The sequence below is a fragment of the Uloborus diversus genome, chromosome 7 (assembly GCF_026930045.1).
Source record: "Uloborus diversus isolate 005 chromosome 7, Udiv.v.3.1, whole genome shotgun sequence".
Taxonomy (NCBI): domain Eukaryota; kingdom Metazoa; phylum Arthropoda; class Arachnida; order Araneae; family Uloboridae; genus Uloborus; species Uloborus diversus.
Window position 1 is genome coordinate 12,974,815 of NC_072737.1, and position 27,150 is coordinate 13,001,964.

At 35.9% G+C, this 27,150-nt stretch overlaps 1 protein-coding gene across 1 annotated transcript in view; it reads right to left on the minus strand.

Moving 5' to 3' along the window:
- Positions 1-4,623: 4,623 nt before the first annotated feature.
- The window catches only part of LOC129226267 (protein O-mannosyl-transferase TMTC2-like), a 103,241-nt gene continuing 80,714 nt past the window's right edge, over positions 4,624-27,150 (minus strand). The window contains exons 9-14 of the mRNA XM_054860867.1: positions 24,309-24,387; positions 22,644-22,765; positions 17,860-17,941; positions 16,118-16,232; positions 13,932-13,995; positions 4,624-4,800 (exon numbers count right to left, since the gene is read on the minus strand). Of these exons, the coding sequence (XP_054716842.1) occupies positions 4,624-4,800; positions 13,932-13,995; positions 16,118-16,232; positions 17,860-17,941; positions 22,644-22,765; positions 24,309-24,387 (639 nt within the window). The remainder of the gene's footprint in view (positions 4,801-13,931; positions 13,996-16,117; positions 16,233-17,859; positions 17,942-22,643; positions 22,766-24,308; positions 24,388-27,150) is intronic.

The window sequence follows — 27,150 nt, forward strand, 5'->3', positions numbered from 1 at the left end:
CAACTGCAAATTTGGAAAAATCAATACTTCATTTTTGGTTTTCTTGGAGATTTTTGTTCGAAAGAAGACATAATTACTTTTAATTCGATAACATTTAGAAATGGAAGTTTAATAACATTTAAGCCAAGTCTTCACATTCTTCTAAAATCGCAAAAAAAAAAAAAAAAAAAAAAATACATGAATTAGTTTTTCTATTTTTGTTGAATGGTGAGTTTTACACACTAAAAAAAAAATCAAATGAATATTTAATTTTCATATTCATAAACTTTTCCCGCGATTTTATTGCACGTTAGGCAGGCACAAAGTAAATCGCTACCTAGTTAAGAATTTTAACGTTCTTTGTCGAATGGACGACGCTGTGACGTATTCTCTAATGATGACGTCACTCCAGCTGCAAATGATAACCGACAGAGCAGAGAACCAGGCCGGCATTCAGATTGGTGCATGGAAGATATAAAGCTATTATCAGTTATTATGAGACATGTGAAAGGCAGAGACTAAAATGCAGAGCAGAATTTCAAACTGGTGCGTAGTCAAAATCTAAGTACAATAACTTGAAAGTGTAACAAGTCAGATATTAAATGAATGTCACATAGTGTAAACCTAACTAGAATTGAATCTTTTATATTAATTTCATCTAGATTTGTAGCTATTCTTATCAGTATTGGTCCTCACAAGTTTGCAATTGTAGGAGCAGAGCTCGAGTATACATTTTACAAGAACGAAGAATTGCCCGCAATTTGCAATACTTCTACAGAGCTTTAGGGGATACACAGTACAGCAAAGGTGTGAATTTCAAAATTAATAACAAAAATAATTAACTCTCTCTAAATTTATAAACTCTTTTTTAGAAATTTAAATGCGGCTATGTACAAAGTTCAAAGTGCTTCCAAAGAGTCCCGTAATAATGATGATTTAAGTTATATTTATGTGTTGTCTTGGGTGCACTAAATTAGATAAATTCAGGAATTTAGTCAGTTAAGTGCAAAATTGTTCCTAGTGTATGTTCATAGTGAGTAATTACAAAACTCTTCTTAGTTTTAATTTGAAAAGTTTATCAATTATTTTTTAATGGACAAATTTTTAGATCGCCCCTCTAAACATATTATATTATGAAGGGTGCGCACGACGGGGGTTTATGGCGCTGACTGTACTAATAAAATTTTTAGGCGGAGGGAGGGGGGGGGGGCTAATTTGAGTCATTTTTTTCCCCATTTTGGTGGCTTTCTCTGTGAGGGGCAAGCCCATGGACACCCATAGGTTTATCAGAATGTAAATGGAATTATACTAAGTAATTTTTAATCTGAATGTAAATTGATTATTTTTTTTATTTTATTTTTACTGCTTTAATTTGAAATTTCTATTTTATTTTGCAATTCTCACAGAATTGATGTTATGAAGTAGATAAAAGTTTTATACTGAAGAAATTTAATTTAGTTTGTTTTCAAAGACATAAAAGTAAAATGTATCCAACTAATACGAATTGATTGTCAATAGTTCCTAAAACACGTAACGATTACAAAATGTATTGGCATTAAACATCGTTAAGATGATAAGTACGTTTTTATAACATTTAAAACTACATCATCATTATTTCGGGACTTTCGTGTAAAATAATAATAATAATAAAAAAGAATTAACATCACTTGTGTGTGTATATATATATATATATATATATACACATATGTACACATACGTATGCCATACCTATGCACATCTTTATTTGTATATATTAGACTATCGCAGCTAAATTTTGTAGTTTTGCTTCCGCCATGAGCACAAAACAAATTAATTATTCATTAAATGACCACATTGTCACTGCACCTGATTGGTAGAGCAGGGAAGTACCAGCCAGTAAGCATCGTCAGCCAAGAATGAACATTTGCGATCGAAAACGTCAAGCAGAGAGAGTAATGAATCTGGGATTTGTTGTTCTTTTCGTTTGTCTTGGCGCCAAGGACTGATTAATGAATAAATTGAGATAAAGTTCAAATGATTGCTTTCCGTACAACTTAATGGCTTTTTTCCGTTTTCTGAAAACCGTAGAAAGATAAAAATGTCGAAGAGATCTCATTCTGGAGAGGAATTCGATTGAATTTCAAGAATCTACAAGGTCAACATAAATGGCTGCTAGGTCAAAATCGCAATTTGATTTCAATTCAACAATATTAGTCAAGGGAATACATAGACACAGATGCATATTATCTATATGTAATATGTATTAATGACTTAATTAAATATAAAATTTAAATTTTTAAATCAGTTTACATATTTTTTTCATGAATTTCAATGATTTTTATTTTTGGATATGGTTTGAAAAACGTACCCAGCTCCGGTTCATACACATCTTCAAAATTTATTTCAGGCCACAGCTTAAATCTTCCAACATTTTCGAGAAATGTGTCTAAAACGGACTATATGCACATCATGGATGTAGATGCATTGTGTAGTCATTAATTCTATACATATGTTTAGACACCTTTGCACGAATTTAAATAACAATATACTGGAGCAGCAGGAGCAGAACACATATGAATACTGAGATATTAATTGAATAAAATACATTTTGGGTTTTAGTTACAGTTAAATTATTTTTTGTAGAAAGAAAGCAATGCATTTGTCTCATTAAACTGATGAAATTCATAGAAATACGCTCTTGATGCACAAGAAAGCAATGCTTTAATTTAAATCCCTTGACTGATAACCCTTTGACTACGACTTCTTTTTAAATTGAACCGATGAGTCCGAAAATCAGTCATCTCTATCCCTAGTAGCACGATCGTTTGGGAGATGGTTGGACAACGGTGGAGCTTATGGTTGGGCTAACAGTAGGCAATGTCTGCTTTGGCAACCGTTACCCAACCAAACATTTGCCAACGATCTGCTACAGGGCTTAACAATTTTTTTAATAATGACCCAGTGAAAATATTCACGGTTGGCCCAACGATGGCCATAAACTGTAGGGCCATCGTTGGCTCATCGTTCGTTGCCAACCCACCATTCCCCACCAGTTTCTACCGTTAGCCACCGTTGGCCAACCATCTCCCCACCGTGCGTGCTACTTGAGATAGGTAACCCCCAGGAGAGTACTGGTTTTTGGGCTCATCAATTCCTTTTTAAATCTTGTTTACGATGAGGATGATCATTAGAGTTCAAAAATAAATTAAGTTCGAATCAATTCTGCCTTTTCAAAGATTTCAAGAGAAGGCGTCAGTTGCATGTACGCAATGATCGTTACATGAAAAAGCAACACGATACGTGCACACCGAATGGTATGCACACATTATATTTCTGAAAGCCAACAGGAAGGCAAGCCCCCCTGCTGACTCTAAAATAACGTATCTGGTCTCCTTTTTTTCAAAACTAAACGATTTTCAGTCCTTAAGGGTGGACGCACATATCCCAGTCACAGTTAATTCTGGGACACATGTTCCTGACATTAGCATCGGATTTATCTACTACAAGTACATAAAGTATTTTAGAAAGCTGTCTTCAAAAATAATTGACTCCACCTAGGTGGCTTAATACCAAATATGCATGAATGGCTTTGATTTACCCCTAGGTCATAAATATTCCGTCAGAAGTCAAAGGGTTATCAAGAACGTATTACATACATGATCAATGAATGAACTAGCAATGTAGTTGTCTCCTTGTTCAATCGTAAAAATTGACAATTCTCTTCGACATTATTTCTTTGTTTTGCGTCATCACCGAGAAAAATTTTGCACATTTAGACGTATATCATGAAGAAACATTGCACTTGAATAATTGAAACTGCTTCCATTCCATATGACTGAAAAGAAATGGTGCACCGGGTTCTTTACAGGTCTTCTGACACCTGCTTGACTCGTCTGCCGATGAGACTTCCTTGTTCCACTGGTAATCGGAGCCTTTGTGTCAGATGTACAATAAGTGAAGATTGTCCTTATCATGTTTACCATTCAGTTAAATTTTACACACTAAATATTTATGTACACATACGATCAGCTTCTGTTCATCTTTTACCAATCCTTGCATAGCTTCAAGGATTGCTAGGACGAAAGATTGTAGATTGTCACACAAAACCAGTCACTTAATTATCACATGGCGTATCATTCACGATTCACATTTTTACATTGGACCCACAAATCTTTGCTGACCTTTCGCCCGAGCCGTCTTTTACCTTCCAATATCAACAGCTAGTCTTTTTCAATTCACACAGGGAAGAAAACTGCAGATTGTCCCTCAACAATTCAGTTAATTTATCACATAATATTTATATTAGGTTAACATATATTTCCAATCCTGGTCACATTCCATCAATGGACTATTTATCTCACTAATAATACAAAGCATGCTATGGATTGTCATTCCTAACTGGCTTCCATGAATTCATATCTCAACTGGCCAACTCTGCAATTAATCACTATCCATGTTGTTGACCATGATGAACAGGCAACTCAGCGGTTATTGGCCGAATGAAGGTGACTTGCAGATTGTCATTCTTTCGAATAAATTATCACATGACATTTCTTCGAGGTTCTGCACAGATGAGAATCATCTCGGCAATTTTTTCCCCGTTTGGTGCCAGTTCTTGTTCCCTTTGCAGATTTGAGTACCCATTCGAATGTTCCGGGCGGTGTGCTACCTCCTGCTGTGCATCTTCTTCTGGTTGAGAAGATTTCTGAGCTTCTGCAAGTTGTTTTGGGTGATTGGATCTTCGGGTTTCAATCTCAAAGCTTCTAGATAAGACCTCTCGGCTTCTTGCAGTTTGCCGTTCACGTGCAGCATGGCGCCTAAGTTCATGTGGCTCGTCACCTCCTGTGAAGAGAAAGATAACTTTTACTTTTAACAATTGTGGCGGACACTTATAGCCTGATTCACCATACTATTTGACTCTCGATCAGACACCAAAAAAATACAGATTCAAGCCTTCTCATTGGTTGAATCTGTATTTTTCTATGTGTCTATGTGTCTGATGCGTGTCAAAGTCGACAGTGAACCAGATGGTTAAGCAGATGTCATAAGACAAAAAAAACTTTTTCTGTTATTTTGTGAATGTGGGTTTCAAACTTCGACGATTCATCTGGACCTTGGAACTGTAAGGCGATTTTCGAAAAAAACCCGCCACTCATGTAGAAAAATGTATCTTAAAATAGTATTTAAAGTAGATAAATATGTTATAGGTCAGCCATTCAAGACAAATTTGATTTACAATTAAAAGTGGCATAAAATAATTTTAATAAAATTATGGCAACTTCAAACTGAAAAAATGAAATTTCTAAATGCTTGAAAGCTCCCCCTTTTTGTTTTATGGCGTCAGAATATTTGGTGCAATACACAAAAGCAGTTTTCGTACAGTAACTTCAGAACTATATGAGTGTACAATGAGCTGTGTGTAGAGTTATTCCAGCGTTATCAATTGCAAAATAACCGCCTCCTTTTTGAAATCTGTGAATAAAAAGTAGGAGGCTCATATTATAACAGAGTGTAGCATTAGCCTTCTACAGTTTGATTTGAAATCAAATACGCTGAAAATATGAAGTGGGGCTAAGTTAACCCAAATGGCTCAAATTTATCCTTAAATGACTGCATTTTATGTAAAGACAACAGAAGAAAAGTGCTGCATTGTTTTAGAAACTTCAACGAGAAGTTAATGCAACCTTGCATTAACGAGTATTCCAGGTGGAATGTACCCTAATATTTTGCTTATTGAATTCGCTGCTCTTGCATACATATATATTTTTTTTTTTAAAGTCTGAGCTGCCGAATCTATTTGCAGCCTTCGTGTTATTCGCGGTTCAAATTCATGCTGCTTTGTGTTTGTCAGCCTATAAACATAAGTTAACTCTTTAAACTTGTGCTTCGGATTCTTTTTTTAAATAATATTTATTTTGACTACAGGAACCATCAGGCTCATGGAACTTGCTAGTCCTTGTTTCGCAGAACTGTTTGAATTGTTTATTTACAATTGCATCAATTGTAAATAAACATGCCATTAAATAGCATTAAAAGTTCTACTAAAATGTAAACTAATCCTTTCAACTGAAGTAATCAACATTAAAATCACCATTTTAACTGCCAAATAAATGCATCGAGTCACTGAGAAACATTAAAAGTTTCACCAAAATGTGAAACTAAACACGGCGCGGACGTTTAACTAGATTTTTTCTGCTTTCGCCAAATTAGAACTTATACATACTCGATAAGTTTTTTAAGTATTGGGTGCAATAGATGCCGCCATAACAGTATAAAAACTTACATGACGTATTATGCTGTTTCAAGAGGATGACGTATAGTAGAATAAGTAATGGAAGGCAAGTAGTTTGCGTATGTGTAATTTTGTATCGTCTCTAAGTCAGGGGTCTCTAACCTTTTTTGCTCAAGAGCTACATTGTAAATTTTTGGAGGCAAGGCGGGCCAACAATCCAACATTATTTCAGTACAGATGGTTTAGGTATTTGTGGTCAAATGAGCGGAAGAGAACAGATAAGTGAATATCCTCCAAAAAGTTTTTAGAATTAAAGTCCCAAAAATGCATTTTAAAACTATCTTTGGTGACTTTATGGAGGAAATTGAAAGTTAGACTCTCCTCTATGGAGATGCTGTTGTCCTGCCCCTCTCTGGATACGATCATGTTTAGTAGTTGTTTTTGAGATTTACTTGGTTTAGTTATCTTCTAAAATGCTTTGAAATAAATATATTTTCAAACCAAAAAAAAAAAAAGAAATGTTCTTAGTTTGTAAGCTTCCCGCGGGCCGGGAAAAATCTGCTCGCTGGCCGACTTTGGTCCGCGGGCCTTAGATTGGAGAGCCTTGGTTTAAGTTTGATAATAAATGTGCGTGTGAAAAATATTCCCGCCTTTATTCTTCTATCTCAGCAAGTAAAGTGTTGAATTGCAAGTACAGTGAAACCTATGTAAGTTGACCACTTGCGGTGCACTACTTTAGTGGTCAACTTATAGAGGTTGAATTATATGATGTAGATCTAATTCTGTGCATGAAAATAGCGGTCAACTTACAAGGGTGGTCAACTTATAGAGGTTGAATTATGTGATGTAGATCTAATTCTGTGCATGAAAATAGCGGTCAACTTACAAGGGTGGTCAACTTATAGAGGTTGAATTATATGATGTAGATCTAATTCTGTGCATGAAAATAGCGGTCAACTTACAAGGGTGGTCAACTTATAGAGGTTGAATTATGTGATGTAGATCTAATTTTGTGCATGAAAATAGCGGTCAACTTACAAGGGTGGTCAACTTATAGAGGTTGAATTATATGATGTAGATCTAATTCTGTGCATGAAAATAGCGGTCAACTTACAAGGGTGGTCAACTTATAGAGGTTGAATTATGTGATGTAGATCTAATTTTGTGCATGAAAATAGCGGTCAACTTACAAGGGTGGTCAACTTATAGAGGTTGAATTATGTGATGTAGATCTAATTCTGTGCATGAAAATAGCGGTCAACTTACAAGGGTGGTCAACTTATAGAGGTTGAATTATGTGATGTAGATCTAATTTTGTGCATGAAAATAGCGGTCAACTTACAAGGGTGGTCAACTTATAGAGGTTGAATTATGTGATGTAGATCTAATTCTGTGCATGAAAATAGCGGTCAACTTACAAGGGTGGTCAACTTATAGAGGTTGAATTATGTGATGTAGATCTAATTCTGTGCATGAAAATAGCGGTCAACTTACAAGGGTGGTCAACTTATAGAGGTTGAATTATGTGATGTAGATCTAATTCTGTGCATGAAAATAGCGGTCAACTTACAAGGGTGGTCAACTTATAGAGGCTGAATTATGTGATGTAGATCTAATTCTGTGCATGAAAATAGCGGTCAACTTACAAGGGTGGTCAACTTATAGAGGTTGAATTATGTGATGTAGATCTAATTCTGTGCATGAAAATAGCGGTCAACTTACAAGGGTGGTCAACTTATAGAGGTTGAATTATATGATGTAGATCTAATTCTGTGCATGAAAATAGCGGTCAACTTACAAGGGTGGTCAACTTATAGAGGTTGAATTATGTGATGTAGATCTAATTCTGTGCATGAAAATAGCGGTCAACTTACAAGGGTGGTCAACTTATAGAGGTTGAATTATATGATGTAGATCTAATTCTGTGCATGAAAATAGCGGTCAACTTACAAGGGTGGTCAACTTATAGAGGTTGAATTATGTGATGTAGATCTAATTCTGTGCATGAAAATAGCGGTCAACTTACAAGGGTGGTCAACTTATAGAGGTTGAATTATATGATGTAGATCTAATTCTGTGCATGAAAATAGCGGTCAACTTACAAGGGTGGTCAACTTATAGAGGTTGAATTATGTGATGTAGATCTAATTCTGTGCATGAAAATAGCGGTCAACTTACAAGGGTGGTCAACTTATAGAGGTTGAATTATATGATGTAGATCTAATTCTGTGCATGAAAATAGCGGTCAACTTACAAGGGTGGTCAACTTATAGAGGTTGAATTATGTGATGTAGATCTAATTCTGTGCATGAAAATAGCGGTCAACTTACAAGGGTGGTCAACTTATAGAGGTTGAATTATGTGATGTAGATCTAATTCTGTGCATGAAAATAGCGGTCAACTTACAAGGGTGGTCAACTTATAGAGGTTGAATTATATGATGTAGATCTAATTCTGTGCATGAAAATAGCGGTCAACTTACAAGGGTGGTCAACTTATAGAGGTTGAATTATGTGATGTAGATCTAATTCTGTGCATGAAAATAGCGGTCAACTTACAAGGGTGGTCAACTTATAGAGGTTGAATTATATGATGTAGATCTAATTCTGTGCATGAAAATAGCGGTCAACTTACAAGGGTGGTCAACTTATAGAGGTTGAATTATGTGATGTAGATCTAATTCTGTGCATGAAAATAGCGGTCAACTTACAAGGGTGGTCAACTTATAGAGGTTGAATTATATGATGTAGATCTAATTCTGTGCATGAAAATAGCGGTCAACTTACAAGGGTGGTCAACTTATAGAGGTTGAATTATGTGATGTAGATCTAATTCTGTGCATGAAAATAGCGGTCAACTTACAAGGGTGGTCAACTTATAGAGGTTGAATTATATGATGTAGATCTAATTCTGTGCATGAAAATAGCGGTCAACTTACAAGGGTGGTCAACTTATAGAGGTTGAATTATGTGATGTAGATCTAATTCTGTGCATGAAAATAGCGGTCAACTTACAAGGGTGGTCAACTTATAGAGGTTGAATTATATGATGTAGATCTAATTCTGTGCATGAAAATAGCGGTCAACTTACAAGGGTGGTCAACTTATAGAGGTTGAATTATGTGATGTAGATCTAATTCTGTGCATGAAAATAGCGGTCAACTTACAAGGGTGGTCAACTTATAGAGGTTGAATTATGTGATGTAGATCTAATTCTGTGCATGAAAATAGCGGTCAACTTACAAGGGTGGTCAACTTATAGAGGTTGAATTATATGATGTAGATCTAATTCTGTGCATGAAAATAGCGGTCAACTTACAAGGGTGGTCAACTTATAGAGGTTGAATTATGTGATGTAGATCTAATTCTGTGCATGAAAATAGCGGTCAACTTACAAGGGTGGTCAACTTATAGAGGTTGAATTATATGATGTAGATCTAATTCTGTGCATGAAAATAGCGGTCAACTTACAAGGGTGGTCAACTTATAGAGGTTGAATTATGTGATGTAGATCTAATTCTGTGCATGAAAATAGCGGTCAACTTACAAGGGTGGTCAACTTATAGAGGTTGAATTATATGATGTAGATCTAATTCTGTGCATGAAAATAGCGGTCAACTTACAAGGGTGGTCAACTTATAGAGGTTGAATTATGTGATGTAGATCTAATTCTGTGCATGAAAATAGCGGTCAACTTACAAGGGTGGTCAACTTATAGAGGTTGAATTATATGATGTAGATCTAATTCTGTGCATGAAAATAGCGGTCAACTTACAAGGGTGGTCAACTTATAGAGGTTGAATTATGTGATGTAGATCTAATTCTGTGCATGAAAATAGCGGTCAACTTACAAGGGTGGTCAACTTATAGAGGTTGAATTATATGATGTAGATCTAATTCTGTGCATGAAAATAGCGGTCAACTTACAAGGGTGGTCAACTTATAGAGGTTGAATTATGTGATGTAGATCTAATTCTGTGCATGAAAATAGCGGTCAACTTACAAGGGTGGTCAACTTATAGAGGTTGAATTATATGATGTAGATCTAATTCTGTGCATGAAAATAGCGGTCAACTTACAAGGGTGGTCAACTTATAGAGGTTGAATTATGTGATGTAGATCTAATTCTGTGCATGAAAATAGCGGTCAACTTACAAGGGTGGTCAACTTATAGAGGTTGAATTATATGATGTAGATCTAATTCTGTGCATGAAAATAGCGGTCAACTTACAAGGGTGGTCAACTTATAGAGGTTGAATTATGTGATGTAGATCTAATTCTGTGCATGAAAATAGCGGTCAACTTACAAGGGTGGTCAACTTATAGAGGTTGAATTATGTGATGTAGATCTAATTCTGTGCATGAAAATAGCGGTCAACTTACAAGGGTGGTCAACTTATAGAGGTTGAATTATATGATGTAGATCTAATTCTGTGCATGAAAATAGCGGTCAACTTACAAGGGTGGTCAACTTATAGAGGTTGAATTATGTGATGTAGATCTAATTCTGTGCATGAAAATAGCGGTCAACTTACAAGGGTGGTCAACTTATAGAGGTTGAATTATATGATGTAGATCTAATTCTGTGCATGAAAATAGCGGTCAACTTACAAGGGTGGTCAACTTATAGAGGTTGAATTATGTGATGTAGATCTAATTCTGTGCATGAAAATAGCGGTCAACTTACAAGGGTGGTCAACTTATAGAGGTTGAATTATATGATGTAGATCTAATTCTGTGCATGAAAATAGCGGTCAACTTACAAGGGTGGTCAACTTATAGAGGTTGAATTATGTGATGTAGATCTAATTCTGTGCATGAAAATAGCGGTCAACTTACAAGGGTGGTCAACTTATAGAGGTTGAATTATATGATGTAGATCTAATTCTGTGCATGAAAATAGCGGTCAACTTACAAGGGTGGTCAACTTATAGAGGTTGAATTATGTGATGTAGATCTAATTCTGTGCATGAAAATAGCGGTCAACTTACAAGGGTGGTCAACTTATAGAGGTTGAATTATATGATGTAGATCTAATTCTGTGCATGAAAATAGCGGTCAACTTACAAGGGTGGTCAACTTATAGAGGTTGAATTATGTGATGTAGATCTAATTCTGTGCATGAAAATAGCGGTCAACTTATAAGGGTGGTCAACTTATAGAGGTTGAATTATGTGATGTAGATCTAATTCTGTGCATGAAAATAGCGGTCAACTTACAAGGGTGGTCAACTTATAGAGGTTGAATTATGTGATGTAGATCTAATTCTGTGCATGAAAATAGCGGTCAACTTACAAGGGTGGTCAACTTATAGAGGTTGAATTATATGATGTAGATCTAATTCTGTGCATGAAAATAGCGGTCAACTTACAAGGGTGGTCAACTTATAGAGGTTGAATTATGTGATGTAGATCTAATTCTGTGCATGAAAATAGCGGTCAACTTACAAGGGTGGTCAACTTATAGAGGTTGAATTATATGATGTAGATCTAATTCTGTGCATGAAAATAGCGGTCAACTTACAAGGGTGGTCAACTTATAGAGGTTGAATTATGTGATGTAGATCTAATTCTGTGCATGAAAATAGCGGTCAACTTACAAGGGTGGTCAACTTATAGAGGTTGAATTATATGATGTAGATCTAATTCTGTGCATGAAAATAGCGGTCAACTTACAAGGGTGGTCAACTTATAGAGGTTGAATTATGTGATGTAGATCTAATTCTGTGCATGAAAATAGCGGTCAACTTACAAGGGTGGTCAACTTATAGAGGTTGAATTATGTGATGTAGATCTAATTCTGTGCATGAAAATAGCGGTCAACTTACAAGGGTGGTCAACTTATAGAGGTTGAATTATGTGATGTAGATCTAATTCTGTGCATGAAAATAGCGGTCAACTTACAAGGGTGGTCAACTTATAGAGGTTGAATTATATGATGTAGATCTAATTCTGTGCATGAAAATAGCGGTCAACTTACAAGGGTGGTCAACTTATAGAGGTTGAATTATATGATGTAGATCTAATTCTGTGCATGAAAATAGCGGTCAACTTACAAGGGTGGTCAACTTATAGAGGTTGAATTATGTGATGTAGATCTAATTCTGTGCATGAAAATAGCGGTCAACTTACAAGGGTGGTCAACTTATAGAGGTTGAATTATATGATGTAGATCTAATTCTGTGCATGAAAATAGCGGTCAACTTACAAGGGTGGTCAACTTATAGAGGTTGAATTATGTGATGTAGATCTAATTCTGTGCATGAAAATAGCGGTCAACTTACAAGGGTGGTCAACTTATAGAGGTTGAATTATATGATGTAGATCTAATTCTGTGCATGAAAATAGCGGTCAACTTACAAGGGTGGTCAACTTATAGAGGTTGAATTATGTGATGTAGATCTAATTCTGTGCATGAAAATAGCGGTCAACTTACAAGGGTGGTCAACTTATAGAGGTTGAATTATGTGATGTAGATCTAATTCTGTGCATGAAAATAGCGGTCAACTTACAAGGGTGGTCAACTTATAGAGGTTGAATTATGTGATGTAGATCTAATTCTGTGCATGAAAATAGCGGTCAACTTACAAGGGTGGTCAACTTATAGAGGTTGAATTATGTGATGTAGATCTAATTCTGTGCATGAAAATAGCGGTCAACTTACAAGGGTGGTCAACTTATAGAGGTTGAATTATGTGATGTAGATCTAATTCTGTGCATGAAAATAGCGGTCAACTTACAAGGGTGGTCAACTTATAGAGGTTGAATTATGTGATGTAGATCTAATTCTGTGCATGAAAATAGCGGTCAACTTACAAGGGTGGTCAACTTATAGAGGTTGAATTATATGATGTAGATCTAATTCTGTGCATGAAAATAGCGGTCAACTTACAAGGGTGGTCAACTTATAGAGGTTGAATTATGTGATGTAGATCTAATTCTGTGCATGAAAATAGCGGTCAACTTACAAGGGTGGTCAACTTATAGAGGTTGAATTATATGATGTAGATCTAATTCTGTGCATGAAAATAGCGGTCAACTTACAAGGGTGGTCAACTTATAGAGGTTGAATTATGTGATGTAGATCTAATTCTGTGCATGAAAATAGCGGTCAACTTACAAGGGTGGTCAACTTATAGAGGTTGAATTATGTGATGTAGATCTAATTCTGTGCATGAAAATAGCGGTCAACTTACAAGGGTGGTCAACTTATAGAGGTTGAATTATGTGATGTAGATCTAATTCTGTGCATGAAAATAGCGGTCAACTTACAAGGGTGGTCAACTTATAGAGGTTGAATTATATGATGTAGATCTAATTCTGTGCATGAAAATAGCGGTCAACTTACAAGGGTGGTCAATTTATAGAGGTTGAATTATATGATGTAGATCTAATTCTGTGCATGAAAATAGCGGTCAACTTACAAGGGTGGTCAACTTATGGAGGTTGAATTATATGATGTAGATCTAATTCTGTGCATGAAAATAGCGGTAAACTTACAAGGGTGGTCAACTTTACAGGTTTTACTGTATTTATTAGAACGTTAATAAGCCGTCAAGCGTAAATGTACTCATATTTTACTCTCTTGCCAACTGAAACTCAATTTTTCTATATCAGACTAATAACTTAAAGAGTTTTTTTCTGCACAGCGAATACGCACAGATGTCTTAAATTTGACGTGAAATTATCTGTTGATAAAACATTTTACGTTGATTTTAAATTTAAAAGGAATAAAATACTTACATTTGGTTTCAGTTTCACAGCCAACTGGTAAAAATGTTCCGCGTCCGTATTCCGTCCAGCTTGCCTGAAAAGGAAGAGTATGGCACATTATTTTTTGATTTATATATAAAAAGTTTACAGGTTAGTTATTTATAGTTTTCTTTCTCATCTAAAAAGAAGATACTTTCCTACTGTCTTTTATTGAAATGAAAATTATATGACGTGTGTTTAGATCAGTTAGAAATAAAAATGTGATTTTGATGTGAATTGTATGCTCGAACTTTGCTAAATTGCTGTTAAAAATGGAGGTTTTACAAAGTTCCTTACAGGATTGTTGAATATTCCCATGACTATTACATACGTCAACGACCATGGATCTAGGGTGTGGCTCGTGGAGCCATAGACTCAACGCAAGAGGTTGTAACTGAGATTTTCTGGACTTCAATTTTGATGAATTACTAGGAGAGAGGCCTAGACAAGATAGTTGTTCTTAAAAACACGCTTATGACAACCACATCCGTCTGGTTTTAGGAATATCTCCCTCCGAAACCAGCCGCTGGATTTGTTCTTGAGGCAAACTGCTGCATAATCTTGAAAAAGACATTTCTATAGCATGTGTACTTGGTTTTTGATGAAGGATTTAATCAAGAACAAGAAATACATGTTTTTTAACGTTTCCATAACGATGGTAAAATATTTACAGAAATATTTTTCCATCCATTCTGAAAAAACATAGCATTTTCCCTTAGCCATCGAAGGATATTGTTGTTGAGCTAGATGTGATCATCTCTTAATCTATGTCTACCGTTAACCAACGTCGAAGTCTGCTATTCAACGGTTGTTCATGAAGCTTATTTGTATTTAATTTCTCTCTGGGTATCAAGCATTTTACAAACTAAACATCGTTTGATCAACATTTTCCACACAAATTGCATATTCGGTATTTGGTAGTCTCCCCGAGGACCCCCACCCCTTCTTCAGGGCAAGAAGTAAAATTTTAACCAAAAAAATTGCTATGGTTTCAGGTGAGAGGGGGGGGGGGGTTCAAAGGTCCAGTCTTTCACTTTTTACGTTATTACAGTGTATTCCTGAGTGTTGATCCTTGTCTAAATAGTAGTGTTGCAATTTCCAATAAAGTCATTTTTATGCTGTTAACAAACCTCTAGCAATTGTTTAACTTCGTCCATTCCGTTTAAAAATTAGAAATCATTTTTTCCAGCAGTTGTTTATCAAAATACTTTTTCGTTTAGTTCTCTCATCGGTCCGTGATTTATATGCAAATGACATGTTGCGATAAAGCTGTGATTGGTTGTCAAATGTGTTTTTATTGCATTAGCAAAACTTTGGATTTCCATAATCAACTGAGTATCTCAGCCTTGCAAATAAATATGCGCTAGTCAACACTAATTTGCCAGCATGGTTACAGTAACCAGTTATTTTTATGTTATTTTCGAATAATATTTGTCGCAGAGGTTAATTAAGGTCGTAGTTGTGGGGAGCAAAGTGGTTAGGACTTCGTGATTGCAAGATTTCAGATTTGACGTCGCTGCAGTAAAGACCCACTAAGGTCATGCAGGATACGTACTCAATCAGTGGCGCAGCAAGGGGGGAGGGGTTGAAAACATCCCCCTAGAGGCATTGGTTTTAACATAAATGCAAATTCTAATTGATCAAAAAACACCTTTTAGAAGGTATTTTTGATCAAAAAAACCCTCCAGTAGGGTTTTTTCTCAACCCCCCCTTCCAGAAGGTATTTTTGATTTAAAAAAACCCTCCAGAAGGCATTTTTGATAAAACAAAAACATTCTAGAAGGTACTTTTGCTCAAAAACCCCTTCCAGAAGGTATTTCTGACTGCGCTAGTGTGCTGAATAAATCTATGGGTCCGAAAGTCCTTAGCTTGTTGCTTAGCAGTTCATCATGGGAGCAGAGGAGACTGGAGAAAATTCCCGTCTTCTTCAGGCTTATGTCTAAATTGTGCAGGTGGAGATAAGTAGTTGTCCCATCTCTCGATGTCTAACGCAGTTGCTTAGTTATGTGTTCGAGATAATGATGGTTGCCTTTTAACAAATGACCATCTCTTTTTGTGGCGTTGAAAAGGATGAATGCCGAAAAGGCAAAGGGCCATCGCATTTGAAAACAATAAAAAGGAGGTCAAGGTTTTGCTTGAAAATAACGCGATGACGGTAGGATAAGATATTTATTTACCTTAGAGTGTTGGCAGCATTGAAGATGATTTCATATTCCTCAGGAGCCAGTTCCGCAGCACGAAGATACACGTCAGCTGCTTCCAAGTGGCGATCATTCTCACACAGAAATTGACCTGCGCATAAAAAGAGCAGCATTTTAAAACATTTGCAATGAGCGACCTAACAATCTAACAGATATTTTGACCCAAAAATAAGTCTTAAATTTCTTGGAAACTGCTTGAAAGAAGTAAGGGTGCTATTGCTCTTTAGTAAATCGGGGTATAAAAAAAGTCCTAAGATAATTATAATCAGAACTATCTTTGTGTTATTTAATCATAACGCAAAGATCTCTGTGTTACGAATTTCTAAGAAAATGTATAATCATGTTGTGGCGTATAATATATGGCTATAAAACAATAAGTCAGTTAATTAGTTAGTGTTAATTTATGCAAGAAATTTTTGTTAGTGAAATCGGGAAGCATTTTTAAGAAATGAGAATTCCTTAAGCATCTTTATAGGTCTTAGGATGGATGCATCATCGAATGTTTTATTATTTGGTAAAGTACTAAAAATGTGATTTATTGGTTTGAACAGAATACTTTATATGCAATAAACCGACGGACTGGTTATGACAGCCAGAGATTGCAGTTTAGTTCTGCCTTGGCTCTGGCTTAAGACCGGTAACTTATTATTTAATACTTTACATATTTTGAATGATTAGTAACTGGACAGCTATACTTTGAAAACAATTCTACAAGCTCTATGTAATTTTAATGAGCTACGTGAATAAAATACTGTACGTTAAATTAGTCGCTTCGTTTTAGCCACGAGCATGACAGTCAAGATTCAAATCAGTGCAAATAGTATCCATGTATTTCAAATGATCAGCAATAGGACAAAAGTATGTAATAGATATTAACTAACGCTATGCTGTTATTACACTTTGTTGTCGTTGTTGCGATTGAATGGCAGCAAGTGAATGCAAGGGACCTCATGTTTGGAATAACGAATAAGCATTAACAGGATAACTATGCAGAGCAAGTGACAAAAAACTAAGTTTGTTGCCATTGTATTTCGAATGAGCAATAACTGGCTAAGTATAGCAATTTCCAACAAACTTTGTTTTTCTAATGAGCAGTAACTGGCCAACTACAGCAAGTCAGAGTAAGTTCCTCGTATTTGGAATGGGCAGTAAGTGACGAACTACAGCCGGTGACAATAACCTCTGACAATTTCTTTTCTTTTTGTTTAAGCTTCGGCTTAATCTTTATCCAATTGAAGTCTTTCTTTCTGGGTTCGTACCTAAGAGAAAGCTCTTGGCCTTTGCTTGCATTCCTATTGGTTCCTGATCGGTTTATAACTTTGTCATTGGTGTTTGGCTAATCCGCTGTTTTTATCTTTTAAGCTGCATGCTTATCTGCTCTTGGCTTTTGTCGGATGTCTTTTCATCCATAAGCTCATTATTTTTCGCATTGAAAAAGGCGTTCCCTGTAACGCCGAAACACGTGTCTGCTGTAATTTACAAATTTGTGCTTCTTCTTACGTTGTTTTGTCTTACTTTATCTTACTTAACCTCTTTGTATTTTGAATGCACAGTATCTCATTTCAGATTTTCCATGGATGTAAAAAGGACTGGTTTTGAATGCAAATTCTACTAAAACACAACCAAAACCGAGCTCACTTTCTGCAAATTCAAGAACATTTTTATGACTTAAAAGGTAAACGAACGGTTGTATCAGTCATAAAGGCGAAAATACCCACCGTAGTGTTGGTAAACGCTGGAATCGTTGGGTGCGATGCTTTTTGCCTTGAGAAACCACTTTTCAGCCTCTTGAGGACGACCCTGTTGGGGGAGAAGGAAGGGTATAAATACTATTTGAAACGAATGTCATTTTTTAAAATACGCCTGTCACGTTGCGTTCGTGACAAGAGAATCAGTCGTCTTTCTTGTATGGCGTCACATTTAGTTGCAGATCAGTGATTACTAGTGTATCTCAGTCAAACGCCAATTACGGGGCTGATTTCAACTATGCGCATATTTCCATAGTTAAAAAGACAACTTTTCGTTCAATTGCGATTCTTCTGTTAGCCCTTTATGGCAGTTGGAATTATTTTTCAAAAAAAAAAAAAAAAAAGAGAGAATTGAATTTTGTCATCTTGAATTCAAATTATGTTTTTCGCAATCACGAGTATGTGTATGTAGGCGTGTGTGTGGGGGGTATGTGTGTTTGTGTGTAGGGGGTATGTGTATGTGTGTGTAGGCATATGTGTTTGTGTCTGTGTGCAGGCATGAATGTGTGGGTAGTTGTGTGTATGTGTATGTTTTTGTGACTGTATGTATGCATGTGTGTATGTGTTTGCGTGTATGTGCGTATGTGTGCATGTGTGTGTGTAGTTGTGTATGTATGCGCGTATGTGTAGGACATGGACGCAACGTGGAGACGGCTTTCGCTATAGAAGCAGCATCGTGAGGACCCGGTCGACGGTGATGCTGCAGAGGGTGCTGGCGGGAAAATAAAATGATAGCACGCCAAAAACAGTCAAGTGAGGACAATAAGCAATCGTGATTGCTCAAAAAACAATTCGCCAAATTTTGTTTTTAACTTTTAAAAAAACCTCTCCTTTCTCTGTATACATAGGAAAAAGCAGAGGGAACTAAACTGATGTAAGTGGCAAAAGTGAAAATGCGTACAAATGGTAGGTGAACCTCTCCCGTTTCCTCTGTCTTGGAGAAAGAAATAGTACTAGTAGCCTGGATATACAGCATGATTTAGAAATAGTTTTTCAATGAAAGCCTACCTAGGACCTTATCTTTAAACACATTTTACTCAAAACTTGAAAATGTCCACTTACATCCCTTTGCTTCTCACTGCCTAATATGCACATGCAAATATTGTCACAGGCTCATACATACACATACATGAGTTTTGCTGCATTAAATTCAAATGACGGAAGTTTTTGGAGCGAGGAATTTCTCGCAGTGCAAATTCATAATAAAGTTTATAATTAGAAATAAATAAGTAATTAAATAAATAAATAAAAATACTGATAATAAAATAAAAATAATAATTAATTAATGAAAAATCCAACAATTAAAAATGTAAATGCATAAACAAAACAAATAATATTAACGAATAATTTCTATCAAGCATGCTTTACCTCACTTTATATTACTTATAACGTGCATAAAAATTTATTTAACAGGTAAAATAGAATGAAAAGGCAACACACAAACAAATGAATACCACTCTATTGATTGGAAAACGGGTTGAATTACTTCCAGTATGATTTGATTCGTCACGAATTGGTATCGCCATTAATTTAAGAGGTTGCAATTTTTAAATTAAATTACCTTAATACATAAACATGAATGTGACATATGTCTGAAGCTCCTTATTTCTTTTGATTTCGAATTTAAAATTTCGAAGCTACTGCTAGTGGCGACATCTCGATTCCATCAGTTTCGACTCCACCTAGTAGTAAATTTTAAGAATAATTACACCCCTCACAGCAATCCAAACTGTCTAATTCTTGTTCGTATGAATCAAATTCCAGAACATCTCGTGACACTTGAAGTAAATTTCATTTTAAGAAAAAAAAGTAATTTATTGAATGATCATTTCAAAATTTAGCACGTCCGATTCTGTTACTGTTGGGCCATCACACAGTCTTTCTTCCAACAATATTTTCTCCAAAAGCAAACACAGGATGAATTATTTGTCCATCTCCCAAAAATATTTCGAGTGAGGCTCAAATATTTCTCCTCCTCTCTTTTAAAAGAGCTACAATTCCTCTCTCATTTTCGAGTGCGGAATCGGCGGGGTACTGAAAATTCTTTCGACACTCGCAATTCATGACCGTTAATTACTCAAACTTAAGCGAAGCACAGAGGAAAGGACGAAAAAAATTTTTAACTTTTGGGTGACAAAAATTCCATGCGACATTTATCAGCCCGTGTCCCGGCATATTTTGCATAACTTGGCTCTTTATTTTTTAATGTCTTTCCCCACGTATGTCGAGGAGAGGGGGGGGGGGGGGGCTGTGTATATGACAAAGGGCTTGAATGTTCGGAATGATAATCACAACATGGAGTAGGGGGAAAAAATGAAAATTTACGCATTCTTGGAGATCCAGCGTTGTGTGGAAGAAAATTGGTTTCGTGAAAAGTTGGGATGAAATACGTATTTTTAAATATTTTCTTCCGATTCCCATTAAACCGGGTGCAATTATTTTCTCGACTTAAACAAACTTTCCGAGCTTTGACAATTTAAAGGTATTTTACAAGTTCCTCATTTATTATTCCACGCACACGTGTAAGTTAAAAGGCTGGATAAGGCTAATGTATAGTTTGAAAGTCAGCAGCATATTCATCACCTATTCAATATTTGAAGTTTTTTTCTTTGAAAGGTTTTGCTCTTAAACGTCACTTTTCAGTAAATTCAGGGAAATATTGCCAGAAATTGAATATCTTCAAGTTTTAAAAAGTTATTATTCTTAAATGTTGTTTTTAAGTAATACCACATGTTCATCAATGTCTAAATTTATTTTGAAAGCTTTTGCTCTTAGATGCGTTTTTTTCAGTAAATTCAAGACAATATTGCCCCATGTCAAACATCAACACATTTGATGTTTCCATGGCCATCTATATACTATGGATAAATTTTAGTTCTGTCACAGCGACGGTGCATGAAGAGAAGAGGGTGACTCTCCCCAAAGCTTCTGCTTTCACCCCATATAGTAAAACCTAATTTGCCAATATATACAAGGGTAACCTGCCCCCAACATACTACAGACACCCCTAAAAACGAGCCTCTCTAAAAACACCCAACTGAAAGTTTTTATGGCGTAATCCGCTACATGACCCTATTGGCGGATACCACTGATTTATACGTATGTAAGGGCTCGCCCCCTCTAACAACAAAAAACTTTTAGCAGCACAAGTGGTAATGGTCAAACAGTGTTTCTCCTATCGCCATTCCACAAACTGAACTTTAATTATACGGATACATAATTGCTTCGCAAACAATTTATAAAAGCAAAAGATCATATGAAGCAGTGAGAAGCAAAGGGATGTAAGTGACAACATTAAAAATTTGCAGATAACCAGTTCACATGGTAGGTGAACCTCTCCTCTGCCTTGGGGCAAGAGATTGTACTTGTAGCCTTGGTAGGTGTATGCTATACAGCATGATTTAGAAAAAAAATCAATGAAAGCCTACCTAGGACCTTATCTTTAAAAGCGTTTAACTCAAAACTTGAAAATGCCCACTTACATCCCTTTGCTTCTCACTGCCTCATATGTCTGAAAAAACAAGGTAACGAAGGAAAACAGTTGTTTTAAAAGACGTTGTTTAGGTGTGTGTAGGGCAGCTCTTCGATTTGAGAGAATCGGTTCGAATGACATGGCAAACACTCTGAAAGGAAGTATTCCAACAGAGATAGCAAACACCTTCTGGAATTACAGGAAAATCTCCAAGAAGACCTACAGGTAGTTATCAAAATAATGGAAACACCTGTGAATAAAAGTGACATTTTTGAATGTGCTTCGTAAGTAATAAAGAATCAAACTAGATATCTGATTTTTTTAAAATAAATAGCAATGTACACATTCTGGTAGTATAGGGTGGCTTAATTAAAGTTCTGGAAGTCTTGGATTTTTTTCAAGCGCGTGAAATGTCGGACCTCTCAAATTTTAAAAGAGGCCAAATTGTTGGAGCGCGTCTAGCTGGAGCAAGTGTAACTGAAACATCCCAACTTTTTGGCTTTTCAAGAGGTACAGTATCTAAAGTCATGACAGCATACACGCAGCGCGACGGAAGGAGAAGCTCAGTGAAAGAAACCGACGGGTATTGAAGCGGATTGTGATGTCTAAAAAGAGAACAATAGAAGCAAAATTGACCAAAGAACTCTGTCACCATCTGGATTCACCAGTGTGAGTGATTACAGTTAGAAGGCACCTTTATTAACAGAACATTTACGGCAGAATTAGCGATTCCCAACACAGTTGTCAAAGAGTGTTTCCATTATTTTGATAACTACCTGTACTCTTGCTTCTTTGTCACGTGACAGCTCTTCACATTCTATTTGGCACAATCATTTGCTGGCAATATTTGGTTATGACTGGTTCAATCAGGTCAACCGGAGTAATACAAAACTCGCGAAAAGAGCGATAAATAGCATTCTCGGTGCCGTGATGGTTTGTCATCTGATGGTTAAACAGAAACTCATTTCGTGTTGGCGACCGGGAAGTAACCCTGAGCTAAGCAATAAATAAATACCTTTGTGCCGAGGAATAACAGGAAATATCCCACGTTGTTTAGCACAAATAAACAGATTACAGAATACAGTGTTTCGGGGAGTACAAGAACCCCTTTTTCAATTCAAAGATGTGAGCTTCTAGATGTGAAGACCCGAAACACGTGTATTCTGTAATCTGTTTATTTGCGCTAAACAACGTTGGATATTTCCTGTTATTAATCCTGAGTTAGCTCTATTGGATGTCATCTCCAAGAACAAATAAGTAGAAAATGCAAAGATGTACTTACCCATTTAGACAAGAGCTTGGCGTAGGTCAGGTGCGCCGGAATATGGTTTGCCTTCGCACGGAGGGCCTGCTGGTACCAGCGTTCTGCTTCTTCGTACTCCCGGAGTTTGAAAAATGCCTCTCCTGGAGAAAAAACGTATTTTTTTACAATACAGTCGACTCCCGCTACAACGCGATCCGACTTACGTGAAATGGCTATAACGCGATTTTTTCCCCGATAAAGAATTTTATTCCTAACGCGAATTCTTCACCCGCAACATGAAAATTTTCCAAAGGGAATCGCGGTTTTTTCGTGAATGGACCTTCATCCCTTTGGCATCGCTGAGAGCGGAAGTTCCCATGCCGTTCTAGTCTGAACATCGCTTATACAAATAACTACTCCGCATTTTCCATTTATTTTCTTCATTCTATATGGGAAAGTTGATGAAATATAATGACACCTAACAGCGCTGTTTCATTTAAAGTTTGTGAAGATAGAAGGAAAAAGAGAAAGTTTCAACAACTATAGTGCATTTGTTCTTCTTACTACATAATATACGTACCGTTGTGGTTCATTTTACGTCTTCTTTTCCCATTAGTCATTAATTTTGTGCATCGTAGCAGTTTTTTATGTTAAATAAAACGTTTTTTTTAAAATACAATAAATAAAAATTCAATTTTTTATTTAAGAAACAGTAATGTATAGTTAAGAAATGGTTTTTAACAGTTTGAGGTGGTATTTACAAGTGTCTTTAATCGTATGGGTATGTTTATAAAAGTTTTTACGCTTACCCTTTTCCACAACGCGAAATTTCAACTCACGCGAAGGGTCTTGGACCGCATCCCTCGCGTAAGTCGGAACTCGACTGTACACACCAACTAATATATTCAACAGAGCTAGTAGCATTGAAAGTATTAGTGCATTCTGTCCGATAACTTTTTTAAAAACTTCTACGTAATAATCTCATCACTTCGGTGACCCTGATGGCCCATGATAGGAAAATCCCAGTAAACAAAAAGAAAATGATGCATGCAATATTAGCAGTTCCGAAACTCGTATTATGACGTTCATGAATGAAAAATATATTTCTCTCAATATTACTGTACTTAATTATGTATCATTAGAAAAATTATTTCGCCAAGATATCGATGTTTTGGTAAAACCTCCACTTTCTTCGGGCTAAATCAGCATCTTTTAGTGTTAAATCTTCGCGACCCCTAAATACTAACCAATTCACTTCGCATTTTTTGCTTCATTCTATTTTATCCTATGGAACAAAGGTAGTCTTGGGGAGAAAGCGATTTCCGAAATTTTACTTTTTGAACCACCCTAATATATATATATATATATATATATATATATATATATATATATATATATATATGGGTGATTTTTGACACGGTGCAGCTACTTTAAAAAATGCTTAAAATGATGTAAATATTTATTGCGTAGATATTTAAAAAATATTTTATATACGTACAGAAATCGATTTTTTTTTTTTTTTTTTTTTTTGTAGTAATAGACTTCCATTTCGACGAAAAATTTGGCAATTAGAAAATCAAAACAGGAGATTTCCATCCGGATCTATGATACGGACACGTGCACTCTTGTTTAGCCAATCAGAAGAGGAGATAGAATTTGAAACGTATAAATTAAATTCTAAATTTTGCAGAAAAGTCTACTCACCCATCATGTTGTACAGTGACTGTGGTTGATAATGTTCCGGCATTTTCTTTACAGCCTCCTGATATACTGCAATAGCCTCCTGAAGGAAACAAGCAGAAGATTAAATTTCCACTCAACATAACTGTAACTGTGACTTAGTTAATAACAGTTAAAGAGAGAGGTAGTCAGAAATGAAATAATTGGGTAATCCGACCGGAGAAGGAACCAATGAATGAATTGTTCGATGTTCTTCGAGACTAAGATTTTAACAGTTTCTAGTTTCTATACAATTCTAAAAAGGAAAGAAAAGATAAAGTAATATATAATAAAAAATAATGGAAAAAGTTTTTTGAAAAAGGGAAGAGAAAAAAAAGTTTACGAGGAAATAATGAAAACAAAGGAGGAGTAATAAGTAGAAATATAAAATAAAAGTTGAGTATGTAACAAGTATAAAGTATGAAAGAACCTTAATGGAGTTTTGGATTTAAAACAAAAATCACACAAGAGTTTGTTGACTAGTAATTTTGTACTTCTTCACTAATTAGACATAGTGAATTTAAATTGTAACATCAAGAATTGAGCTATTGCAGACGATCATTATGAAAAAGGGGGGGGGGGGAGTTTAAAAACATTGTATGGAATAAAGTTCGTGGCAACAATTTTGAACATTAATATATAAAAAATCGTCTGCTACTTTAAAAAATGGTTTTAAAATTTCTTTTGATATAGCCTTCTTTTCTTGTATTTAGCAATTACTTCTACAGTAACAACAGTAGAAAATATGATGATCGTAACAGTTAATGTTAACTTTGACCGTAACAGTGAAATAGCCTATTACTGTCAGATTTAACAAAATTTTGAGCTTTGAAGGAAATCGCACACAAGGTCTCTAGAGAAAACAAGACAAAGATCTTGAGGCAAACAGATGATAAACTGCTTAATTAAGTCTTGCGCGCCGCATTTTACGGGGACAAACGGAACGTTTGGAACAAAAGAGAAGTCCGCTTCGAAACTCTTCCAAGGAAGAATTGCTTTAATTCGATTCCGAACTTCGTCGTGGAGCTTAGCGCATTGATTTCCGACCAGAAAGCGGCCGAAGCGAAATAAAATAAAGAGCCCCGAAACATGGGTTTAATCGGATTTCCATCTTCTCCGGTTCCGAGGTCAGCTGCGGGGGGGGGGGGGGGGGCGTTTCATTGGTCTACCGGGCAGCGAAAATCCACCAAATGCAATTAAAAGGCCGAGTTTCTCGTGGGCATCGGAAAAGAACTACATCCCTTCGTGTCAGTATCGATTCGAAGGCCGTTAAAAGGAAGCGGACTGGTGTGTTTGCGGAACGAGGGCCTCGACTTAAAACTTTGCCCAACCGTTTTCCGGTTTTCGACGAAAATTAAGGGACTGTATTAGCATTGACCCGACGAAAAAGCTTATCGTTTCAGCTGGTTAAAAGGTGCCGTTAAGAACTTGGTAGTGAACATCGAGCGGTTGTTTCGAATGATTTAAGAATCCAGAGGTTCTTCCGAATGATTGGGTGCCTCTTTCGAATGATCTGTTATCAACTGAGTCCCAAATCCATTGGAATTAATTCCGATCACGGATATAATAGAGTGAGGGGGTTTATCAAAAGATTTGTTCTGATCAAGTTTACGTTTTGATCTAGAATGATGATTTTAAAAGATTTATTTCATAATCGAATGACCATTTAGATTTTGAATAATTCTTTCGAGTAATCGATTATCAAGTGATTCTTTCGAATGATTTAAGAATCAAGAGGCTCATTCGAATGACTGATTGCTGGGTGGTTCTTACGAATGATCCGTTATCAAATGTCCCAAATCCATTTGGGTATTGGCATTAATACCGATCACGGATATAATATAGAATGAAGAGATATTATCGAAAGATTCTAATAATCAAATTTGCATTTGATCTAGAATGATAATTTTAAAAGATTAATTTCATAATCGAATGACCATTTTGATTTCGAATAATTCTTTTGAGTAACCGATTATCGAGTGATTCCTTCGAATGATTCGCGAATCAAGAGGTTCTTTCGAATGACTGGTTGCTGGGTGGTTCTTACGAATGATCCGTCATCAAATGCCCCAAATCCACTCGGGTATTGGAGCTAATACCGATCACGGATATGACAGTGTGAGGGAATATTATCGAAAGATTCTAATAATCAAATTTGCATTTGATCTAGAATGATAATTTTAAAAGATTAATTTCATAATCGAATGACCATTTTGATTTCGAATAATTCTTTTGAGTAACCGATTATCGAGTGATTCCTTCGAATGATTCGCGAATCAAGAGGTTCTTTCGAATGACTGGTTGCTGGGTGGTTCTTACGAATGATCCGTCATCAAATGTCCCAAATCCACTCGGGTATTGGAGCTAATACCGATCACGGATATGACAGTGTGAGGGAATATTATCGAAAGATTCTAATAATCAAATTTGCATTTGATCTAGAATGATAATTTTAAAAGATTAATTTCATAATCGAATGACCATTTTGATTTCGAATAATTCTTTTGAGTAACCGATTATCGAGTGATTCCTTCGAATGATTCGCGAATCAAGAGGTTCTTTCGAATGACTGGTTGCTGGGTGGTTCTTACGAATGATCCGTCATCAAATGTCCCAAATCCACTCGGGTATTGGAGCTAATACCGATCACGGATATGACAGTGTGAGGGAATATTATCGAAAGATTCTAATAATCAAATTTGCATTTGATCTAGAATGATAATTTTAAAAGATTAATTTCATAATCGAATGACCATTTTGATTTCGAATAATTCTTTTGAGTAACCGATTATCGAGTGATTCCTTCGAATGATTCGCGAATCAAGAG